At 39.5% G+C, this 18,202-nt stretch overlaps 1 protein-coding gene across 12 annotated transcripts in view; it reads right to left on the bottom strand.

Moving 5' to 3' along the window:
- Positions 1-18,202, bottom strand: part of cadps2 (Ca++-dependent secretion activator 2) — a 228,518-nt gene that overhangs the window by 108,147 nt on the left and 102,169 nt on the right. For all 12 annotated transcript variants that reach the window (XM_044194159.1, XM_044194157.1, XM_044194161.1 and 9 more), the window contains exons 4-8: positions 17,727-17,807; positions 16,930-17,163; positions 16,325-16,446; positions 9,333-9,444; positions 5,982-6,121 (exon numbers count right to left, since the gene is read on the bottom strand). In XM_044194159.1, the coding sequence (XP_044050094.1) occupies positions 5,982-6,121; positions 9,333-9,444; positions 16,325-16,446; positions 16,930-17,163; positions 17,727-17,807 (689 nt within the window). The remainder of the gene's footprint in view (positions 1-5,981; positions 6,122-9,332; positions 9,445-16,324; positions 16,447-16,929; positions 17,164-17,726; positions 17,808-18,202) is intronic.

Genomic DNA, 18,202 nt, shown 5'->3' with positions numbered 1-18,202 from the left:
CTATAATTGAGCACACAAATAAATAATTTGAGGTAACAATTTAAAAATTTTTTTTTTTACTCCAGACACCTTCCAGACTGTAGATTTGATATATTTGGCTTGAGATGGGGAGGCTTTATTTTCTTTAAAGATGGCAGCCTGTCAACACTGTCAGGCAGCAGCTGAGACTTCTGACATATATTGTTGGTGTATATAATTCAGTGCAAAAAACAACCAGGAGCCTTTGAGAGTCTTCAAGGATCAGATTCTCTCAGGATCCATTTTAAAGCTCCTTAATGCATGTCCTCATATTTTTCTATCACGACACCACATTATGCCGTTACTCCCCCGGCTGTGAACATTATTAACACATTCACTTCCTCCCCGAATGTGAAACTAAAAAGGAGAAAGTAATGAGTCCTGAGCTGAGAGAAGCCGTGACACCGACAGCAGCTCATTGAGGAAGACTTGGAAGAATGACCAGCGTGGCCTCTCAATCAATGGCTGCTCCCGGGCCTCCTGAAGCGTGGGATACAGGCAAGTGCAAGTGAGGAAAATCAATCGATGGCGAGACCTCTTTCTTCAGCCCTGCTGCCCTCCCTTAAAGAAAAGGCCTCCAGTCAAGGCTGCAGCGCGTCTGGACAGAGAATCTGGGCCATCCTGCACGACTCCGGGTTAACATGTGGCACTGCTCGCCGGCCACTTGTGAAAATGATTTGGCCGTCTGTCCTCCTGCAGGGTTTCAAACATCCATTCAGCCGCACAACGCCGCGGTGATGGACTGCAGACGGCAAAGAGTTCACTGCAGGCATTTAACAGTCCTCACTGCAAAAAAACATCCACCTTTAACTGGTCATTTAGCTGGATATTCACTTTAAAGGTTTTATTAAAGAGTAATGAGACATTTTTCTATTAAAAGAAGGAAAAACTACAGTTTCCCTTATTTCTAGAATAGTCTCGAAATGAGTGTCGGTAGGTTCAAAATGAACCAGAATAAGGCAGATCACTGCACCTGAATCAAGAAATTTGATATTCATTTGTGTGAAAAACAGGTTAAGTACTAAATAATACAGACTAAATAATACAGTAAATGTAAGAAAGGAGATTTTTTTGCTGTGGCACTTGCAGAGATTGTCTTTGTTTCATAGACTTTTTTTTTAATTGTCTTGAACTGATTTGCACCACGTTTTTATTTCCAAGGCATCAAAAAGTAGTTCCATCTGCTGTGACATTAAATCACCACCAATTTTTTACTTGTTTGAAAGGGAAAAAAATTGAAGAGTAAATAACTTTGAAGAAATTAGATTTTTTTCCCCCAGTGACTTACAGAAATACATAAATTTAAGGTTATCTTTTCCAGTTTTGGTAGATTTACTCCAAAAAATACGGATTTTTTTTTGAAGTGTCACAAAATGATTTTCACCACATTTTAAATTTCCAGGCATCAAAAAGTTGTTCCGTCTTCTGTGAGGTGAATTAATAAAAGATATTTTGTTGTGTAAATTTGTTTTTGGGGATTTTTTTTGCAGTAGCACCAGTTTTCCACTAAGAAGGGAAACATTTTCAGATTTTTTTAAAGAGCAGATTGTCTTGAATTGATTTTAGCCAGATGTTTTTGTTCCCAGGCATCAAAAAAGTCATTTACTATCCTGTGACATCAAATCTCACTACACTGGCAGATATTTTTCACTCATTTCCACTGGGGAAGGGAGAACACACTAACAATTTCATTATAATGACTTATTTGCTTTTACATAAATGCTGTTTTATTTTTTTTTTAATCAATGAAGTTCTTTGGTTGAAGAATCAGTGACTTCACTGTCTCCGCTCCTCCCACTCCTGAAATCAAACTTACCGATAAATAGAATTTGTTAAAAAGTTGTTATGCTTCTGGATTTCATAAAAGACGATAAAATCGTGATAATCATAAAAGAATCGACTGCAGGCTGCATTTTCTGTTATTTGTTTTCCATTGTGATCGCAATAAGATCGAGTGCTCACCTTCAATACGAGCAAGAAGTAAAACAGAGCATCTGACTTCCTCTGAGCTCAAAAACCTGATCGGAAACAAGATGAAGAATAAATATTTTCTAATCATAACGCATCAAAAAATAAAATAAAACACAAAATCAAAATGTTTCCTGTTTGTGCATTTTCTTTTTCTGAACCTTTTTTTCATTTCACTTCACTCTGAAAGTAAAATGTCCTCATGCACGTGTCGGCCTTTTAAAGCAGTCATGTCTTTAATGTGTTCACGTTCCTTTTCATGGTTTTTCTTTTGCAGTCTGGAGGAAGAAAAAAAAGAATAACACAAATGTAAAACAATTTTGACCGGAGCATTTTCTGTTTGATCTCATTCTCTTTGCTTTCTTTACTTGGCCTCTTCTTGGATTTTATTCCTTTGACATGTGAGGAGTCATTTTGGTCATCTTAAAATATGCAGAATCTTTTATCAGAAATACAGCATACAGGCTCTGTTTGCCCTGTGTTACTCTTTGGATCAAAGATTCACGGTGAAAAAAGCATCAAATAACATGAATGGAGAAAATACTAAAACAGAGGATGACACCTTTCAGCAGGTGAATCACAGATTGTGTCTTTAATAAATCAGAAATGGCAGAACGCAGGTTTAAACACATGAAGAAGAGCTGGATGTAAACCAGAGCTGGGATGGACTCACAAGGAAACTAACACTGACCCCTTGTGGAGCTTTTTGAAAACTGCTCGATCTTTATCCTCCTTTCTTTTGTCTTTCTGTCATCTGTTATCGACTCCCACAGTGTTGTGGGCTCCTGCAGGAGGCTGTTAGGAGGAGGAGGAGGAGGAGGAGGAGGAGGAGGCTTTCAGACTCCCTGTTCTCCTCCTCAACCTTCCTCTCCATTCACATTCACTTGGTTAACTCTTTTTTGGAACTACATGAGAGAAGATGAGATATCAGTTTCATCTCTGAGCATCCAGCACAGAAATGCATTCAGGATGTGTTTAGCCTAGCTTAGCATAAAGACTGGAAGCAGGGGGAAACTGCTAATTGCTCCATCAAAAGAGAAAATCCACTCCAAAGCGGTTTTATAGCCTACAAAGACAAGCATCACTTTAACTGGACTTAAAACTGACAGTTAAGGAGGAGTTGAATTGAGTTGAAGCAGTTTAAGTTAGCAAAGAGCTGCATTGATCGAGCAAAATGAGTTCCTCAGGGAAAACTCGGAAAAGACTGAAATCATTCACATTTCATATTGATTTTGGATTTTTAAAGTGTTCAAGTAAAGGCTTAATAGCATCACAGGTAGTTTGGGAGCCAGTCGTGGTCCAATATGCATCTGACAGAAGTGAGACGTGGAAATTTAAAACCTCCACTGCACTGAGAATGGACTTTTTTCTGAAGTAGGAGACTTCTTGTGTCCAGGAGTTAAACTTTTGAAACAAAACATATTTGCATAATAATAGATTGAGGATTTTTCAAGGAGTTAGAGGGAGTAGATTTTTAATTTTAAGAATCTGTAAGTAATATATTCAACCTTTTTTTGAGACAGAAAATCTGACAAATTATTATTCAATGCAGAGTATTTTTTATATGCAATGTATCTGGAGGGGGTCTTCAAGGGGCTACTGGTTCAGGAAAGAGAGTCGCTCTTAACGTTATCTTTGATCCTGCTGTTCCCTTAGAGTCGCTGACATTCACACTTTATAAACTCCAAACACTAAAAGTGTTGACAGAAGTCAGCAGTCAAAAATAAAGTTCACTACAGAGAAACTGCTGTCACACACACACACACACACACACACACACACACACACACACACACACACACCCACACACACCCCACACACACACACACACACACACAGCTGTGGTGTTAAATGAACAGAAATATTTCCTCATCCTAGATTTGTGGGTTTGAAAATGAGGTTCTGCTGCCATCTTCTGGCAGAAAGTAAAAACTGCACAACAGACACGCCTCCTCAATAGGTTTTATATATTTTATACATTTTTGTTTCATTAAATTAAAATCTTTAAAAAGTAAAAGTGAACTTGGAATTGAAATCAGGGATTCCCTGCCTAAAACCGCACGTTTTTACCATCATTTACAGGAAGAGCTGCACATAAAATTTGTTTTGCTGAACAATAATTGCAACAACAATTTGCAAATGTTACTGATGTAAACAAACCTTTAAAAGGTGTCAGAAAAAATTGTTTAGAGTCAGTTGTTAGTCCCTGTATTAAAATAATTATGGGAGTGAGAGCAGCTACCAATCTTGTGTGTTCAGTTTAGATAGTGAGTGGAGTTACAGCTCATCTTAAATCCCGTTTGGTGGTCTGAGTCAGCTTCTCGAGGTATTAACAATATTCAATATTTGTAAATTAACGCTTAAGGAAACAACTTCAAAATGGCAAGAATGGAGGACAAACACATCTGAAAGCATCTCTACTCTGCTGTGCATCGTCTTCCTCATTTCCAAAAGGAAGAACACAGGAAGATGGCCGTCAAAAGGTGAACTTTTATAAACAGAAATCAGATTTTAAATAGTTTAAACAGACGCACCCGATTACAGAGAACAGATGCAGTTGAATCGGATATACTGCAGGTCACGTGACACGACCAGGTGTCGTCATGGAGGTAAACAGCAGCTCAGAGAAGCTGTGGTGCTGTTAAAAGCGGTGAAAAACAAAGTATTTTTGAGCTCTAAGGCTGAAACATCAAAGGAAACTAAGAAAACTGAATGATGGACACGTTTGCAGTTCAGCAGTGACTGAAATCAATGAGGTCATTTCACATTTTTCTCTGTCTGATGCAAAGTTAAAACTATAAAATCTATTAATCTTCAATAAACTGACTTTTAATAATGTTTTAATTTTAACTGTCAAACTATCACAAGTGTATAATTTATATCTTAATCTTAACTGCAATGGATTATATTGTGTTAATATACAGTGTCATGTCCTGTTTCAGATGTGTGTAAATGGTTTGACGGATTTCAATAGTGTTTTAAAATACGGGATCATGTGATCACATCCTCCGATTCAGCACAGACGGTTTCTGCTTCCTTTATTTAACCAGCAGGTGAAGCTGTCAGCCTGCACATCCCCCGACACAAACACACACTTCTGAATCTCTCCAAATTGACTTTTCATGTTTTTCTCTCTGTTTTTTTAGTAAATTATATTGTTTTTTTTTTTTAAAGCATGAGGAATCTGTTGTGTTTGGACGGAGGAAGTCTGAATGCTTATACATAACATGTAAAAACTTTAATGTTTGTTAAGCTCTGCCCACTGTAGAATGCTTTTCTGTTTAGTTAAAATAAACACACGTCATTACAGACTGACATGTTCACTGTCTCAGCCTCTGGGTGGTTTTGTTTTTGCGGCTATTAAACCTTCAAACTCATGGACCTGTTGATCAAACTGGACTTCCTGGATCGCATTTCATTGTCTCACCGGACCTGAAACAACACACACCCAGCAACACAGCCCCAACATTTTTTTAAACGCAGGGCTGTTTCTCGTCTGAACGCCCACTGTATCGGAATGCAAACAGTCACAGTGTCAATTGCGTCCTGGTGGGATGAGACAGAGTCGAGTTACATAATAATTCAGAGACGCACAAAAGACATTTTTCCACCATTGTTCTCTGCATTAAAATTGGCACAGCGTCCACTTCCTGCCAAAACCTGGTGGATAATCAGCGTACTGTCCACCGCTCACTGAGCCCCTGTTTCCACAGAAAATAATGGCCCTGCTATTGGTGATGTCAAAGTTTGCTTTTGGAGTCAAAGTCCTGTCTGGGGAGTCTTTGACCTAAAAGGTGCCTCACTGGTGATTTTGCTTATTTTTTTAACATTTTCCAAAGAAGTTGTTCTTTGAACTTATTGGAGAGGTCTGCTCTCCATCATCACTGACTGGTTGCTTCAGATTATCAGTCTGGTTTAACCTTCATTTGTCTTGGTTTTAAACAGATTTTGGATTTCCTGCAGAGAACTAGACCCTGTGACGCCTGCAGACTCACCCGCTGTGCTTCATGTTGGGGGGTTTGTCCATGCGGACGGCCAGTTTGATCTTCAGCTCCGTGTCCTGGCTGTTCTTGGGGACGACCATCCGGTGGAACTCGGCCTGCTTCTGCCCATTCGTGGTCGGATTCAGGACCACCTGAGGGGGGACGGGGCACAGAGAAGGGCAGGGACTGGTTAGCAAGCGTATAAAGGTCCAGAGTCTGTAGGTTCTTCTCTAAACTCTTTTTTTATTTTGCTTTGGATCAACTAATAATCATCAGTCTTGCTCAAAACTATCAAAACGATCATTAACGATGGTATGACAGTATAATCTGTCAACAGCCAATAGGTGTTCTCTCTCTGCCTGACATCAGCACATCAGGCAGTGACAGCAGGCTGTAGTAATCACGGAGAAGCTGTTGTGGTGTTGTGCTGCTTTCTGTGATGGTTGAAATATGTGACCCCAGATTCAAGGAAATCAACAAACAGTTTTCCAGCTGAACGAAGCACTTCTGCCCCTTAGTTCCAGCTGCTATATTGGATAACTTTCACGTAACAATATGGCAACATCTATACAGCCGGTTAGTTTTAGGCTTTGGAGATGGAATAAAACAACACAGTCCACATGATCAGGATACTGATTGTCTCTGTTACAGTTCCCCCAGACATATCTTCAGACAAGTGTCTTTGCTGAATCCATATCTGGGCCAATTCGGAGCTTATTAACTGGATAGGTTACAGGTCCTGACATGACAGATCCACATTAAATACAGTTTCTTTCTCAGTGTCATTATAAAACAGTGTTTCCACTATCAGTTACACTGCTTGAGTCATGGACAGCAGCTGACTCAGTTTTTAGCAGCACATCAACCTGGCTTCGTGTTACCTTAAATAAAAATCATCCCGATAAGTAAACAGATTTTAAATTTTAAAGTTGGATTGGTGCATCCCTATTTTGTATCCCTAAATGTAGGGACTCTGCATCTGCAGCAAAATGTCAGAGGATGTCCCGGTTCGTGCTTGGTGCTGCGATTGTTACACTGAGGGTAAGAGGCCGTGCTCAGGATCTCCCTCCAGACACACATTTTGATTAGTGGTGGAAATGGACAGAATTTACAGGAGGAAGTGGAAAGCCACCCCTTTTTTATTCCCCCAAATCACTTGTCGGCAAATTCCTGGTTCTGGTGCATTCTCACCCTGAGATATACCGTCTTATAATCAAAAAAAGAAAGTCAAACAGCAGCTCTGAGCCCTGTGAGAGTCTGCCAACCAGCGACCAGAGCTCATTTTATTCACTGTGTTTTGTCTTCAATGTCCTTCATCTGTCTGCTTCCAATATGACACACACACAAACACACACACACACACACATAGTCTGAACTGTCTGCCTTCAACTCAATCAGGATTCTGCTTACACAAACTGGTTGTGTGTGTGTGTGTGTGTGTGTGTGTGTCTCTGAGTGTGACTCATGTTAACATCATCATCATGAAGGACGTCTGGCTGACTTCGCCCCTCACCATCCAATCAGAATCAGTCGGTAATTAAAGGGTCTAAACCTTCACTGATGGTTTTCTCCTGGGAGGTTACAGCTGATTTTAATATTTCATCAACTCCTCAGGGATTCTGACCCTGTTCTGGTTTTAATTTTTTTTCTGTTCTGTAATTAGTCTGTAAAGATTCTCTTTCTGTAAATGTCCTGTCAGCAATGTTACATATTCCATATCTGAAAATGGCTTAAAGCAAGTTCAGCTGCCTTTGACTTATTAAGATCTCTCGGTAATAAAAACAGCCCAGTGAGGCGATGATTGGTGTCGTATCTTTGGACAGAATTTCGCAATTTCCAAATCCTCACTACGAACCTCAAAATAAATCCACATCTAAAATGTGAATTTATTTAAAAGTTGCAGTTAACACAGCGTGCACTTTCAGGAGGGGTCAGACAAAGCAACAAGTTCCACTGCTGATTCAAGACTGTTAGCATTTCTAAAATCCTGGTTCCGGTTCTGTGATCACTCACAGAGACACAAAGTGACCAGAAGAGAATCACAATAACTGGTCAGCAAACATAAGTCAGCTCCAGTTAAAAGTCTGAACCTGCCTTTGGACCACTGGGGCATCGATGTTTTCAACATTACATATGACAAGATTTGTCTGAAGACTTAATCTCACATGAAAAGACACATTTCACACCTAAAACACATTTTTATAGACGCACATAAACCAAACCACATGAGACTCCAAAAGTACATGTACTTAGCTGTATTTATATTCATCTCCCCCCTCAGCTGCTGTGGTGTTGATACTGATGCTGACTGAGTTGGTGCTGTCAGAACTAACAGCGTGTAAAAGTGATGAGAAGTGAATGTTTTCAGTCTGCTGCAGATATCAGATGGAGGTCTAGAATCATGTTTGTCTTGATGTAAAAATATGACCCAGTCAGTTTATCAGTTTTTAATTAGTTCATTATTCAGGATGACGGCTTGTTTCATTTGCTCTTTAGTTTAACTGCACAAAATTAAGTGTTGATGATGATGAAATGATTTAATATAGGCTGAAATCAGACTGATGGGGAGTTACAAGTTTAGACAATGTTGTAATTCAACAAATGTCAAATTACACATTTAGGGCTTATTAATTCTATCTGTAAATTGTCTGTACTTTCAGTTCTGATCAGCTGCAAAATAAATAGTATCTGTATTAAAGTCGAACTATTTGATTAAATATAAACCATTCATTTATGTGGTCAACAAGTCAAATACTAATTGGGCTTTTAAGAAGATGATTTTCTATTTATGCTGGTTTTAGCTACATTTAATACCAGTTCTGGTTGAGAAAAGAAACAAATGTATCTTGTGAATGTACATATGAATGTAGGAGAAAACTGAATTGATGCATATATTCATGTTTTGGTTTGGTTTTCTTATATGTGCTTACATTTATACAAGGCTGCGTATGTATTTAAATCAGACTTATATGTTATATTATACGTAGGCTGCCTATATATGTTTAAACTGAGGCTGCACGATATTGAGCTGTAAGATGTTGGAATACATAAAACAATTGTTGTTTGGTTTGTTGCTCAGTATTGTGTCTGAATAATCACATGAGAGATGTGTCATTTAAATGACCGGACATGAAAAGAAAATTATTGATCATGTTTATTCAGAACATTTATAATTCCTAAAAACAACAACAACTGTATATAAGTATGTACATATGTATTTAAGTACTTGTTGATGACCTGACTGAAGACTGACCACTGATCTGACTCAGGTCATAAATAAACATTCACCACATTTTGTGTTGCTGTGTGTTTTGTATCTACTGCAGTCAGGTTGTGCGTGGTACGGTGTAGGTGGACTCTCACCCGGCCCAGCTCCTTGTCCTCCAGAGCCAGGACCCCGGTGCTCTCTGTGAACAGCTTCACTTTGACCGAGGGCAGAGGGTGAGTCGTGGTGAAGTCCCCCTGAGTCCCCCACCTGAAAGACACAAGGATCCTCTTTAAAGCTGGACAGACACTGTGCGTTTTTATGGAACTTTTACTTTTTTTTCTGCACGGCCAGAACCAGAACCTGCAACTTTTTTGCTCAGACCGTAAGGATCAACTGACCGGCCTCAACATGGCTGCTCACACTGAACGTAGGCAGGTTTGTCTGTTGACAATTCCAATGAAATTTATTCAAAACGAGACAACCACATCTGCAACAGTGTTGACAAAAGCGAGAAAGGCAGAAAAAAAAAGAAAAATCTGCAGAATGTAAGATGCAGACAATATGGTCAGTCTGTTCTGCTGCAAAGTTCAGTTTTATATCACAGCACAGTCTCAGTCAAGACAACAATTTTAGCTACAACGTGTAAAATACTACTTCAATAATATTAAAACAAGCTTACTACAGGCTATAACGGATCTTTTGAGGGAAATCCGACTGACTGACTGCTCAAACTGCAGACAGCCAACAGAAAAGTCTGACCTGCCAGAAATCCAACCATATGGCGGACAGCGAGATCATTGATCATTGATCATTCAGGCAATTAATCAGCTGCGACGCCCTCAAACTGAACGTCAAATGACAACTGATCTGGCAGAAATTCGGCCAATTTAGGGTTAAAGTCAGGCTTAATCCGTACAGTGTCTACCCGGCTTAATGCACACTGTCAGGCTGCAGTACACATCCTTTCTGTCAGAAGACTCACACGTAGCATGTTTTTACGGGCCGAGTGGGCTTTAGCTTGCATTAGCTGTGCTGTGCTGCGATGCTGTGAATACATGTGCTGCTCCTTCAGCCTGAGAGCAGGGGATGGTGGCACTGACCCGCACTGTTGTGGTCCTGCTTGGTAGCAGGGCTGACCGCTTACAACCTCATATGGTCTGCTTCCTCAAACAAGCTGGTTTTTTTGCTCTAAAATGATTGGCCCAACATGTGTGACTGTACGGGTGACACAAGACAAAGCTCTGTTTTTAGAAGTCTCTCTGGGTTTAGCTCTCAGTACTTTTGTAGCTTGTAAGTAAATCTCTGTGGTCTGGAGTTTCGTTTCACTCCCATCTTCCTGTTCGTACATTCTGATATCAGCCTTAGTTTACTGTTTACTCAGAGCTGTGTTAAGATGCTGCTGACCCAACTTTTCCTGCTGCATTTATTGTGAAAAAGCTTTTGGAAATGCTATGTGTTCGATGCCGAGGTCAGCGGAGCTTTGTTAGTGGAGCTGCAGTTAAATACAAACTAGATAACTACATGAGAAAATATGGACATATTGGTATTCATATTTGGTCAGCTGATCAGTTTGAAATATTGCATGAAGGAATAGTACAAGAAGCAACAGCCACAGAGAGATGTTAGATAAAGTGCTGTAGGCAACAGGCTCTGACTGTGGTTTGTCTGATCCAGCACCCTCCCACTGTGGAAAAAAACTCTTAAATGTTTCAGTTTTAGGAGGAGGATTTGTGTTTTAGAATATTTAATATATTTCCTTCGTGGAATGCTGCCAGTGTGGGGGTTTGCTTTTCAGATCGACAATCACATGCAGAAAAGTATCTTACACATCAAGCTTTTCTGACTTGTAACCCCAGCAGAGAAAGTTTTCACTCAGTCATTCTGGCTTATCTGGCCTTTGGTTCCTCATGTGATCTGCATAAACATGGTGGGTGTTGTGAAAAGAATTTCCAATTTCTCCTAAATGATGAATCAAAATAAATGACATAAAATAAGGTGAAAAGGCGGTTCTGTCCTACAGAATTCTGCTTCATTTTGTAACTTAAAACTAGGTGTAAGAAGATTTTAAAGTTTTAATAAGTTGTTTTGAGAAACTGTGTTTGCTGAACATTTGTCAAGCCCAGCTAAATCTGAGTTGATATTTTCCAGGGACAGCTGAGCTTGTGAATCTCACAGTATGACGCACTGTTTTTGTTTTCAAAATCATGAACAAAGCCCCAAGTGTAGCTACTGCATAGAAATGAATATATTGCACCCCTCAAACTTTTTCCATTGGCAGGCTCCAAAACCCACAGGATGAGGCGTTTTCATTCTTAATTGCAATTACTCAGACATAATGGACTGCAAAGTTAACTTCCACAAGAGGCCACCTTGCAAAGTTTGCTCAGTTTCCTGTAATAGCATTACATCAGGTCTTAGTCACAGATCCAGAGGCAGTAAACAGTCCCATCAGTGGCGGCTGTTATCAGGAATCACTTATTGTTCATCTCACAGAGACTCTAATGGAGCAGAGGGACGCCTTCTACTCAGGATGATGGAGACACGGCCATTATACACACCGAGAGCCACTCTCCCATGATTACATTCCTTTATGTCAAACCTGGGGGGTGCACACAGATGACAAGTGACCCCTTCACTTGTTGAGGGCGAGAAGCAAAGCCAAGCTCCATATTCAGTTTCCAAGGCAACATTGTTCAAAAAGGTGTGTTCACTTCACACACACACACACACACACACACTAACAGCACTTTTTAAGTAATCACAGACATCAGCTCTGTAAGACAGCTGACAGTCACTAATACAAACAGCTCTGACCTCATGTATTTACTGACCTGAGATAACAGTTTAATGTGAGCGATAACATGACGGTGGTTGTTATTACAGTTTCATTTTGTGTCTTGTCTGGTTTGCTAACTTGACCTTGAGCAATAAAAACATTCAAACCAGACAGCGGTGAAAACAGACTGCAGGACAAATTTAAAGGTGAAATCTCAGCTGTGATTTCGTACGATTCATTGTCACTGTCTAGTCTGAGTTTCACATCACACCATAACTGCAGCATGCAATCAGCAATGTTTTGGGGTTTAATAATAGTATATATATATATAAGTATAATACGTATTATAGTATTCATGTTTTTAGCCATGCTAGCATCATGGCTCTAGAGATGAGGCAATGTGGGTCGGTCATTCACAGTTCACCACTTTAATCCAGACTGAAATATCTCAACGACTGGTGGACAGATTGCCATGACATTCTGACAGATGCTCATGGTTCCCAGAGGATGAATCCTACGGACTTTGGTGATCCCAACTTTTCCTCTAGTGCTACCGGGTGGACATCTGTTGTTCAGAGTGAAGATACTGTATACTTTTCCACTCACGCCACCAGCAGAGCAAAGTTTTGACTTATCCTGTGAAATGTCTCAATATCTGCTTGATGGAATGGCACAACATTTTGTTCAGACTTTCATGGTTCCCAGAAGATATACCCTAATGACTTTGTCGATCCTATAACTTTTCCACTCGTCCTGTTGGCCTTATATTTTTCCATATATTCCACTCTATATTTCCTGTATATGTACATAAAATTAGGTTATGCCTACAGTTATAAAAGCATTGGCAGTTCATTCTAACAAATCTTTTGGCCTCTTAAAATTGTTATTTTTGGAAGTTATGTTACAGCTTGTGATGCTGTCGTAACTTCCTATTTCCGTAGCTGATTGATTCTGACTGGACAGCATTCCAGATGTTTTCTAGCAACCAATATACACATTACTAAAGTCTTTACTTCTTTACTAGCTAAGACATTTCTTGATAGTAAAACCTGATTTAGTAAATCACTAGTTTGAACTTAAGACTTAACACACAAACTTAATGATGGATTTACAAACAGCTGGTGCAGCCCAGTCCAGTTATTGTACTTCCAGTTTTTCCTTTGACACGCCAATTTCATTGCATGGAATTAACATATACAAGATAGATTTTTATGAAAATTACAGGATTTAGTTTTAGTAGAAACTCCATGACTGATTCAAAGTTAACCAGTCATGGTTCATTTTTAAACATTCAAAGTTGGTGGAGTGTTGCTTTAACTGTGACTGCTGAGTAAAATGTCTTCCTCTTGATTCTCTGCCCTTTATTATCAGCTGTGTTTGTCTCTGAGGCACACCGGAACATATTGTATAAAATTGTTTGTGTTTTCATTTTAAAATCTGTTATATCCAATATATCTGTATAATCCAAACCCCTCAGGGTTACATTTGAAACTGAAACCCACCTTAGCTTCTACATCATTTTCTAGAAGAAGGTGAATTAGTTTTGCGTTTGAAGCACTGCAGCATGTGATACAGGAACAAAAGACTTAACAAACAAAGTTAATTTACATGGAAAAAAGTAACAGATCCTATCTGCAGTCTCTGCAAGTTCATTTTCATTGTGTATGGAAACTACTAATGCAAGCCTGGAAGGAATCTAAAATATAAAAACACTGGTTGGAAAATAATGATCAGAAGTGTTCTTGATTTGTAATAAACACGAAGAAACGGTGGTTTGGTCCGCGAGTCACAGATGCTTGACATTCCAGAATAATTAAGGGTATTCCTAATGAAAAGGTCCTCAGTGATTAAAGAGCTGTTACGCTACAACGGCAGGAGTCATCAGAGCAATTGGATGACATTGTAATCACAGCTAATCATGTTGTCCGTGTAATTATAGTTAACTATAATGTAATTAAGTGTATGGGTGTGCTGAAGATGAGGGATGTGAAAGTGCGCTGTGGGCTAATTACAGTGAAGGTTACAGCAGCCACAGTAAAGCCGGGTTACAGCACGGGATCCCTGTTGACCAAAGAGGTCGTCAGGTGGCGGTGAGCTTGTCTAATTGGCTCTGTTTGGTGATTCTGGCGGTCGGACGGCTTTCAGAAAAAAAAAAACTTTCCACCAGCAGCTGGAGCATGCGAAAGGGCAACCTCATTACTGTATGGACCCCCGCTGTCCAACCAGCATCCAACGACCAGCAACCACCACCAAAAATGTTCAGATAAAAACACTTTTATTTTCCAATGGACATGGCCTCTATGTTGCCGCAGGTTAAACTAAAGCTTTTCACACAGACTTTCTGTTAATCAGGAGCAAGTAATCAGGTGGAGGAAAATCGAAGTGGAAATATTTTTTCCTGAAGTCAGAGGTGATATATTTTTAATTGAGTGATGTAGCTCACTTTTACAGTTCAGAAATTAGTTTTATTGTTATTCAATATATTCTTTTCTCATGTGATCACCATCACAAATCCATGTTTTATTGCCTCTGTGTAACTGTCGTTGTCATTGTATGTCATTTAGCCCTATCACAAACATGGTTTGTTTAATATTAATACCCTGCGTTCTCTGGGAAAACACAAGGCCACGCTGAGTGAAGACCGGACCAAATAATCAACGTTGAGTGGTGGACACAGACACAATGTGTTCACAAGGGAGATGCAGGATTAAGTGAAATGTTCCTGAGGTCAGAGAAGTGAACATTGTAATGACCTTGAAGGAGGAGGCAATTACTGTTTACAGCAACATTCCCACAGTTTACCTTATGACCAATGTTACATGCTAAAGATAAGCACGGCTCAACTGTACTAGAAATATTAACTTAGTATGTTATTATTTTAACATTCTAAATGTTAACATGGCAACTATAATCATGTTAAAATTTCAGATGGGCCTAAAGGTTAGAGAAGTGGCCTGCCTGTCCTGAACTCTCGCCCTTTTGATTTAAAGCTGGAGTGCGGAACTTTTGTCTCCCCCTTCTGGCAGTGAGAGTAATTACACAAACACTGCTGACGCGTGCTGATGATGTATGTCTACAGTGAGCTTGCCCCTGGCTCGTGTTCAGAAATAGTTCCAAAAATTCAGAGAAATGTCCACAGTTCCAAGACAATAATCCATTATTCAGGTAGAGTAAATGTAATAGCTACATAGTTTCTTTTTTATCTGGAGCACCTGACATTTTTCCCGGACGCTTCTTAGGTTTTACTCCTAGTTGCTGTAGCCTACTCCATCACTAAGGTTGCTCCACAGCCATGTGGAGAGAGAGATGCGTCAAGTCCAGTCAATTTCAATTCAAGTGGCTTTATTGGCAGTACTGCATACTGTACAATCATAATAAACAAAATTAACAATCAACAATGGTCAATAATAAACATTATCTCCAATGGACCTTTCTTGACCAAGACCAGAAGGACAGAACACATCACACCCGTTTTAAAGTCCTTACATTGGTTGCCCGTTAGTTTCCGTATTGATTTTAAAATTATTTTACTTGTTTTTAAAGCACTGCACAGTCTGGCACCGGCATATGTGTCTCACATGCTTACAGCATACGAACCGTTACAGCCCCTCAGGTCCTCTGGCACGAGTCTGTTAGCTGTTCCCAAGTGCAGAACTAAAACTCTAGGTGAGGCAGCTTTTAGCTTTCATGCCCCGAGCCGCTGGAACAGCCTGCCGGAGGATCTGAGAGCAGCTGGAAGTGTTGAAATGTCAGCCAGGCTTTTGATTAAGACTGGTTTGTAGACATTATTTACTTCATTTTATACACTTATTTTATTGTATTTAAGCTGTAAAAATGTTCTTTATTTAAAATTCCGCTTGATTTTATTTGTTTTTTATTTTGCTCTTTTTAAATATTTTAACTAGTTTTTAATCTAACTCTATTTTATTATTATTATTATTATTGTCATCATTATCATTATTATTATTATAGCTTAACTATAGCGCAGCTTATTATACAAATCTTATTATACAAATCTTGGTTTTAAAATGCTCAACAATGCTTCCTCTTTCTTTCAAGTTCCCCTCCACTCAAAAACATGTTACTTTACTTGGCTGTTGGACCTTCACTGTGCAGAATGATGTATGTGCAGAGTTTGAATGCTGTTTTTACATTAATCTGCTGATTCTCTGTGCTCACCTTAAATCTCAGTTTAAGACGTGTATGTACGAAAGGATTTTGAGACATCACAACTAGTTTAAGCCAGTTGTGGTCCAGTATAAAACTTACACAAGTGCAATGTGACGACAGGTATTTAAAGTCTGCAAATTTTGATTCTCTTTGAGACCTAACTGAGACACTCTGAACAGAGCAGGAGGGAGCAGAACTCACTGTGGTCTGGAGGCTTCGGCTTGGTCTGTCTGCAGCTTTTCCCCTCCCTCCACCTCCATGGTGCAGTAAACGATCCGGTTTGGAGCCACAGACCTCAGACCCTGGACCTCCACGATCACAATCTGAAAACACCAGCAGAGGGTTAAAACAGATGCGTCTTTAAAATGACTTGTTTTGTCTGAGCAACAATACAAACCCCCAAAACAGTCAGTTTTCTATATTTGTGCCAATATTCTATAAAATATCAGAAAATGGTGAAAGAGTTGCCTGTTTGTCCAATGTTTTGTTTTGTTTTTTAAATCAGCAGTCCAAAACTCAATTATATTCAGCTTAAATTGATATAAAACAGAAAAGCAGAAGTCCTCACAGTGGACAAGCTAAATAAAGTTAATTAAATAAAGTTATTATTATTATTACTGACGATTACCTGAGCTATTCCGCATGAGTGCACAATGTGGAGCACTGTCAGGACTTTATGCATTTCTACCTCATCATCTCTTAACAAAAGAAACTAAATTAACTGTCACATGTAATGAACTCAAAGACCAGTTTCAGCAGTTATCTTGTCCACTACCAGATCAGAGTTCACATCCACACACACAGACCTCCAGAGTAAAGGACAGAACAACGTCAGACTTGGACAGGATGTCTCCCTCGTCTCCCATGTCCAGGAAGGAGTTGTTCATGGAGGAGCGTTTGAGCTTCTGTTTGAAGTCCGGACCTCCTTTGGACACCGGCAGACTCTCCAGGTTCGCCATGAGCAGGTTGACTGACGAACGCAGCTCCTCCACGTAAAGAGGCTCCATGTCAGCAGAGACGAACTTTGGGTATCTCCTCTCCTGCAGGACAGGCGTTCAGTCACAGTTCATCATCAACACAAAGGTTTTCTTCACATCAACATGCACTTCTTTAACTAACTGAGTGAAGTTTTTGGGAGTTAAACTATGAAAACATCGCTAGTTTATAAGGTAATTCCATAGGTCCAGACTTTGTTTAATCTACAACTTAGTTCACCACACCATTGCATGCTGTGACAAACGCGACAACAGACTTTTAGTTGTTCTAAGATAGATATATTTGTCAATTTGTGCTCTTTTTGGTTCCCCTGTGCCAGAAAAAGAGCCAGATGCCAAAGAAACACTGCTTTTCTTAATGAAGTACAGAACTAATTTTACCTGGGGGAGATGACAGTGCTGTTAGTCTGTTATTAGGAGTTTTTTTTGGACAAGAGAGATGTGCATCTGTTTTCACAGTCAATATGTGCTCGTCTAGAGAAAATGAATTGATTGTAATTTGTCACTTATAAAGTAAAAATAAGATGTAATTGTTTTATATCATTATGACATGATGAATTTGGGTTTTATTCTTAAAAATAATAATAATAATAATGTGTGTTTCTCACCTTGGAAATCTTCTCAGCCAGCTGTAACCTTCCATCCAGCTCTCTGCGGATCTGAGCCGCCTGCTCGTCTACATTGTCCAGCTGAGAAAGAAAAAACAAAAACAAAGAGTTTCATCAGTCAGCCAATTAGAGAGCTGTAGAATCAATACACTAATCAAAAGGTGAAGGAGAGGCACAGCAGGAAAGGTCTACTGTGAAGAGGTGGACTTGTTGTTAAACCTAACAGCAACTGAGGCGGCAATAGACGACAGTAATTAGCAGGAGTGGGTCTCTGAGATTAGAGGTTCTCCACTTGATCAGGATGAGGACAGAAAGTACCTCTCGACCAATTAAATTAGAGAAATGTTCAATCATATTTGTTTGCTTTTGGTCAGTGGCTGAGTGTTTTCTGAGGTTGTTCAGCTGCAGTTCCTCTGATGTCCACTAGATGCTGCTCCAAGAAAACTCTATTGTAACTGTATTAAAGTAAATGGAAA

The sequence above is a fragment of the Siniperca chuatsi genome, linkage group LG4 (genome assembly GCF_020085105.1).
Source record: "Siniperca chuatsi isolate FFG_IHB_CAS linkage group LG4, ASM2008510v1, whole genome shotgun sequence".
NCBI classification, from domain to species: Eukaryota; Metazoa; Chordata; class Actinopteri; order Centrarchiformes; family Sinipercidae; genus Siniperca; species Siniperca chuatsi.
This window is presented reverse-complemented; position numbering and strand designations above follow the sequence as displayed.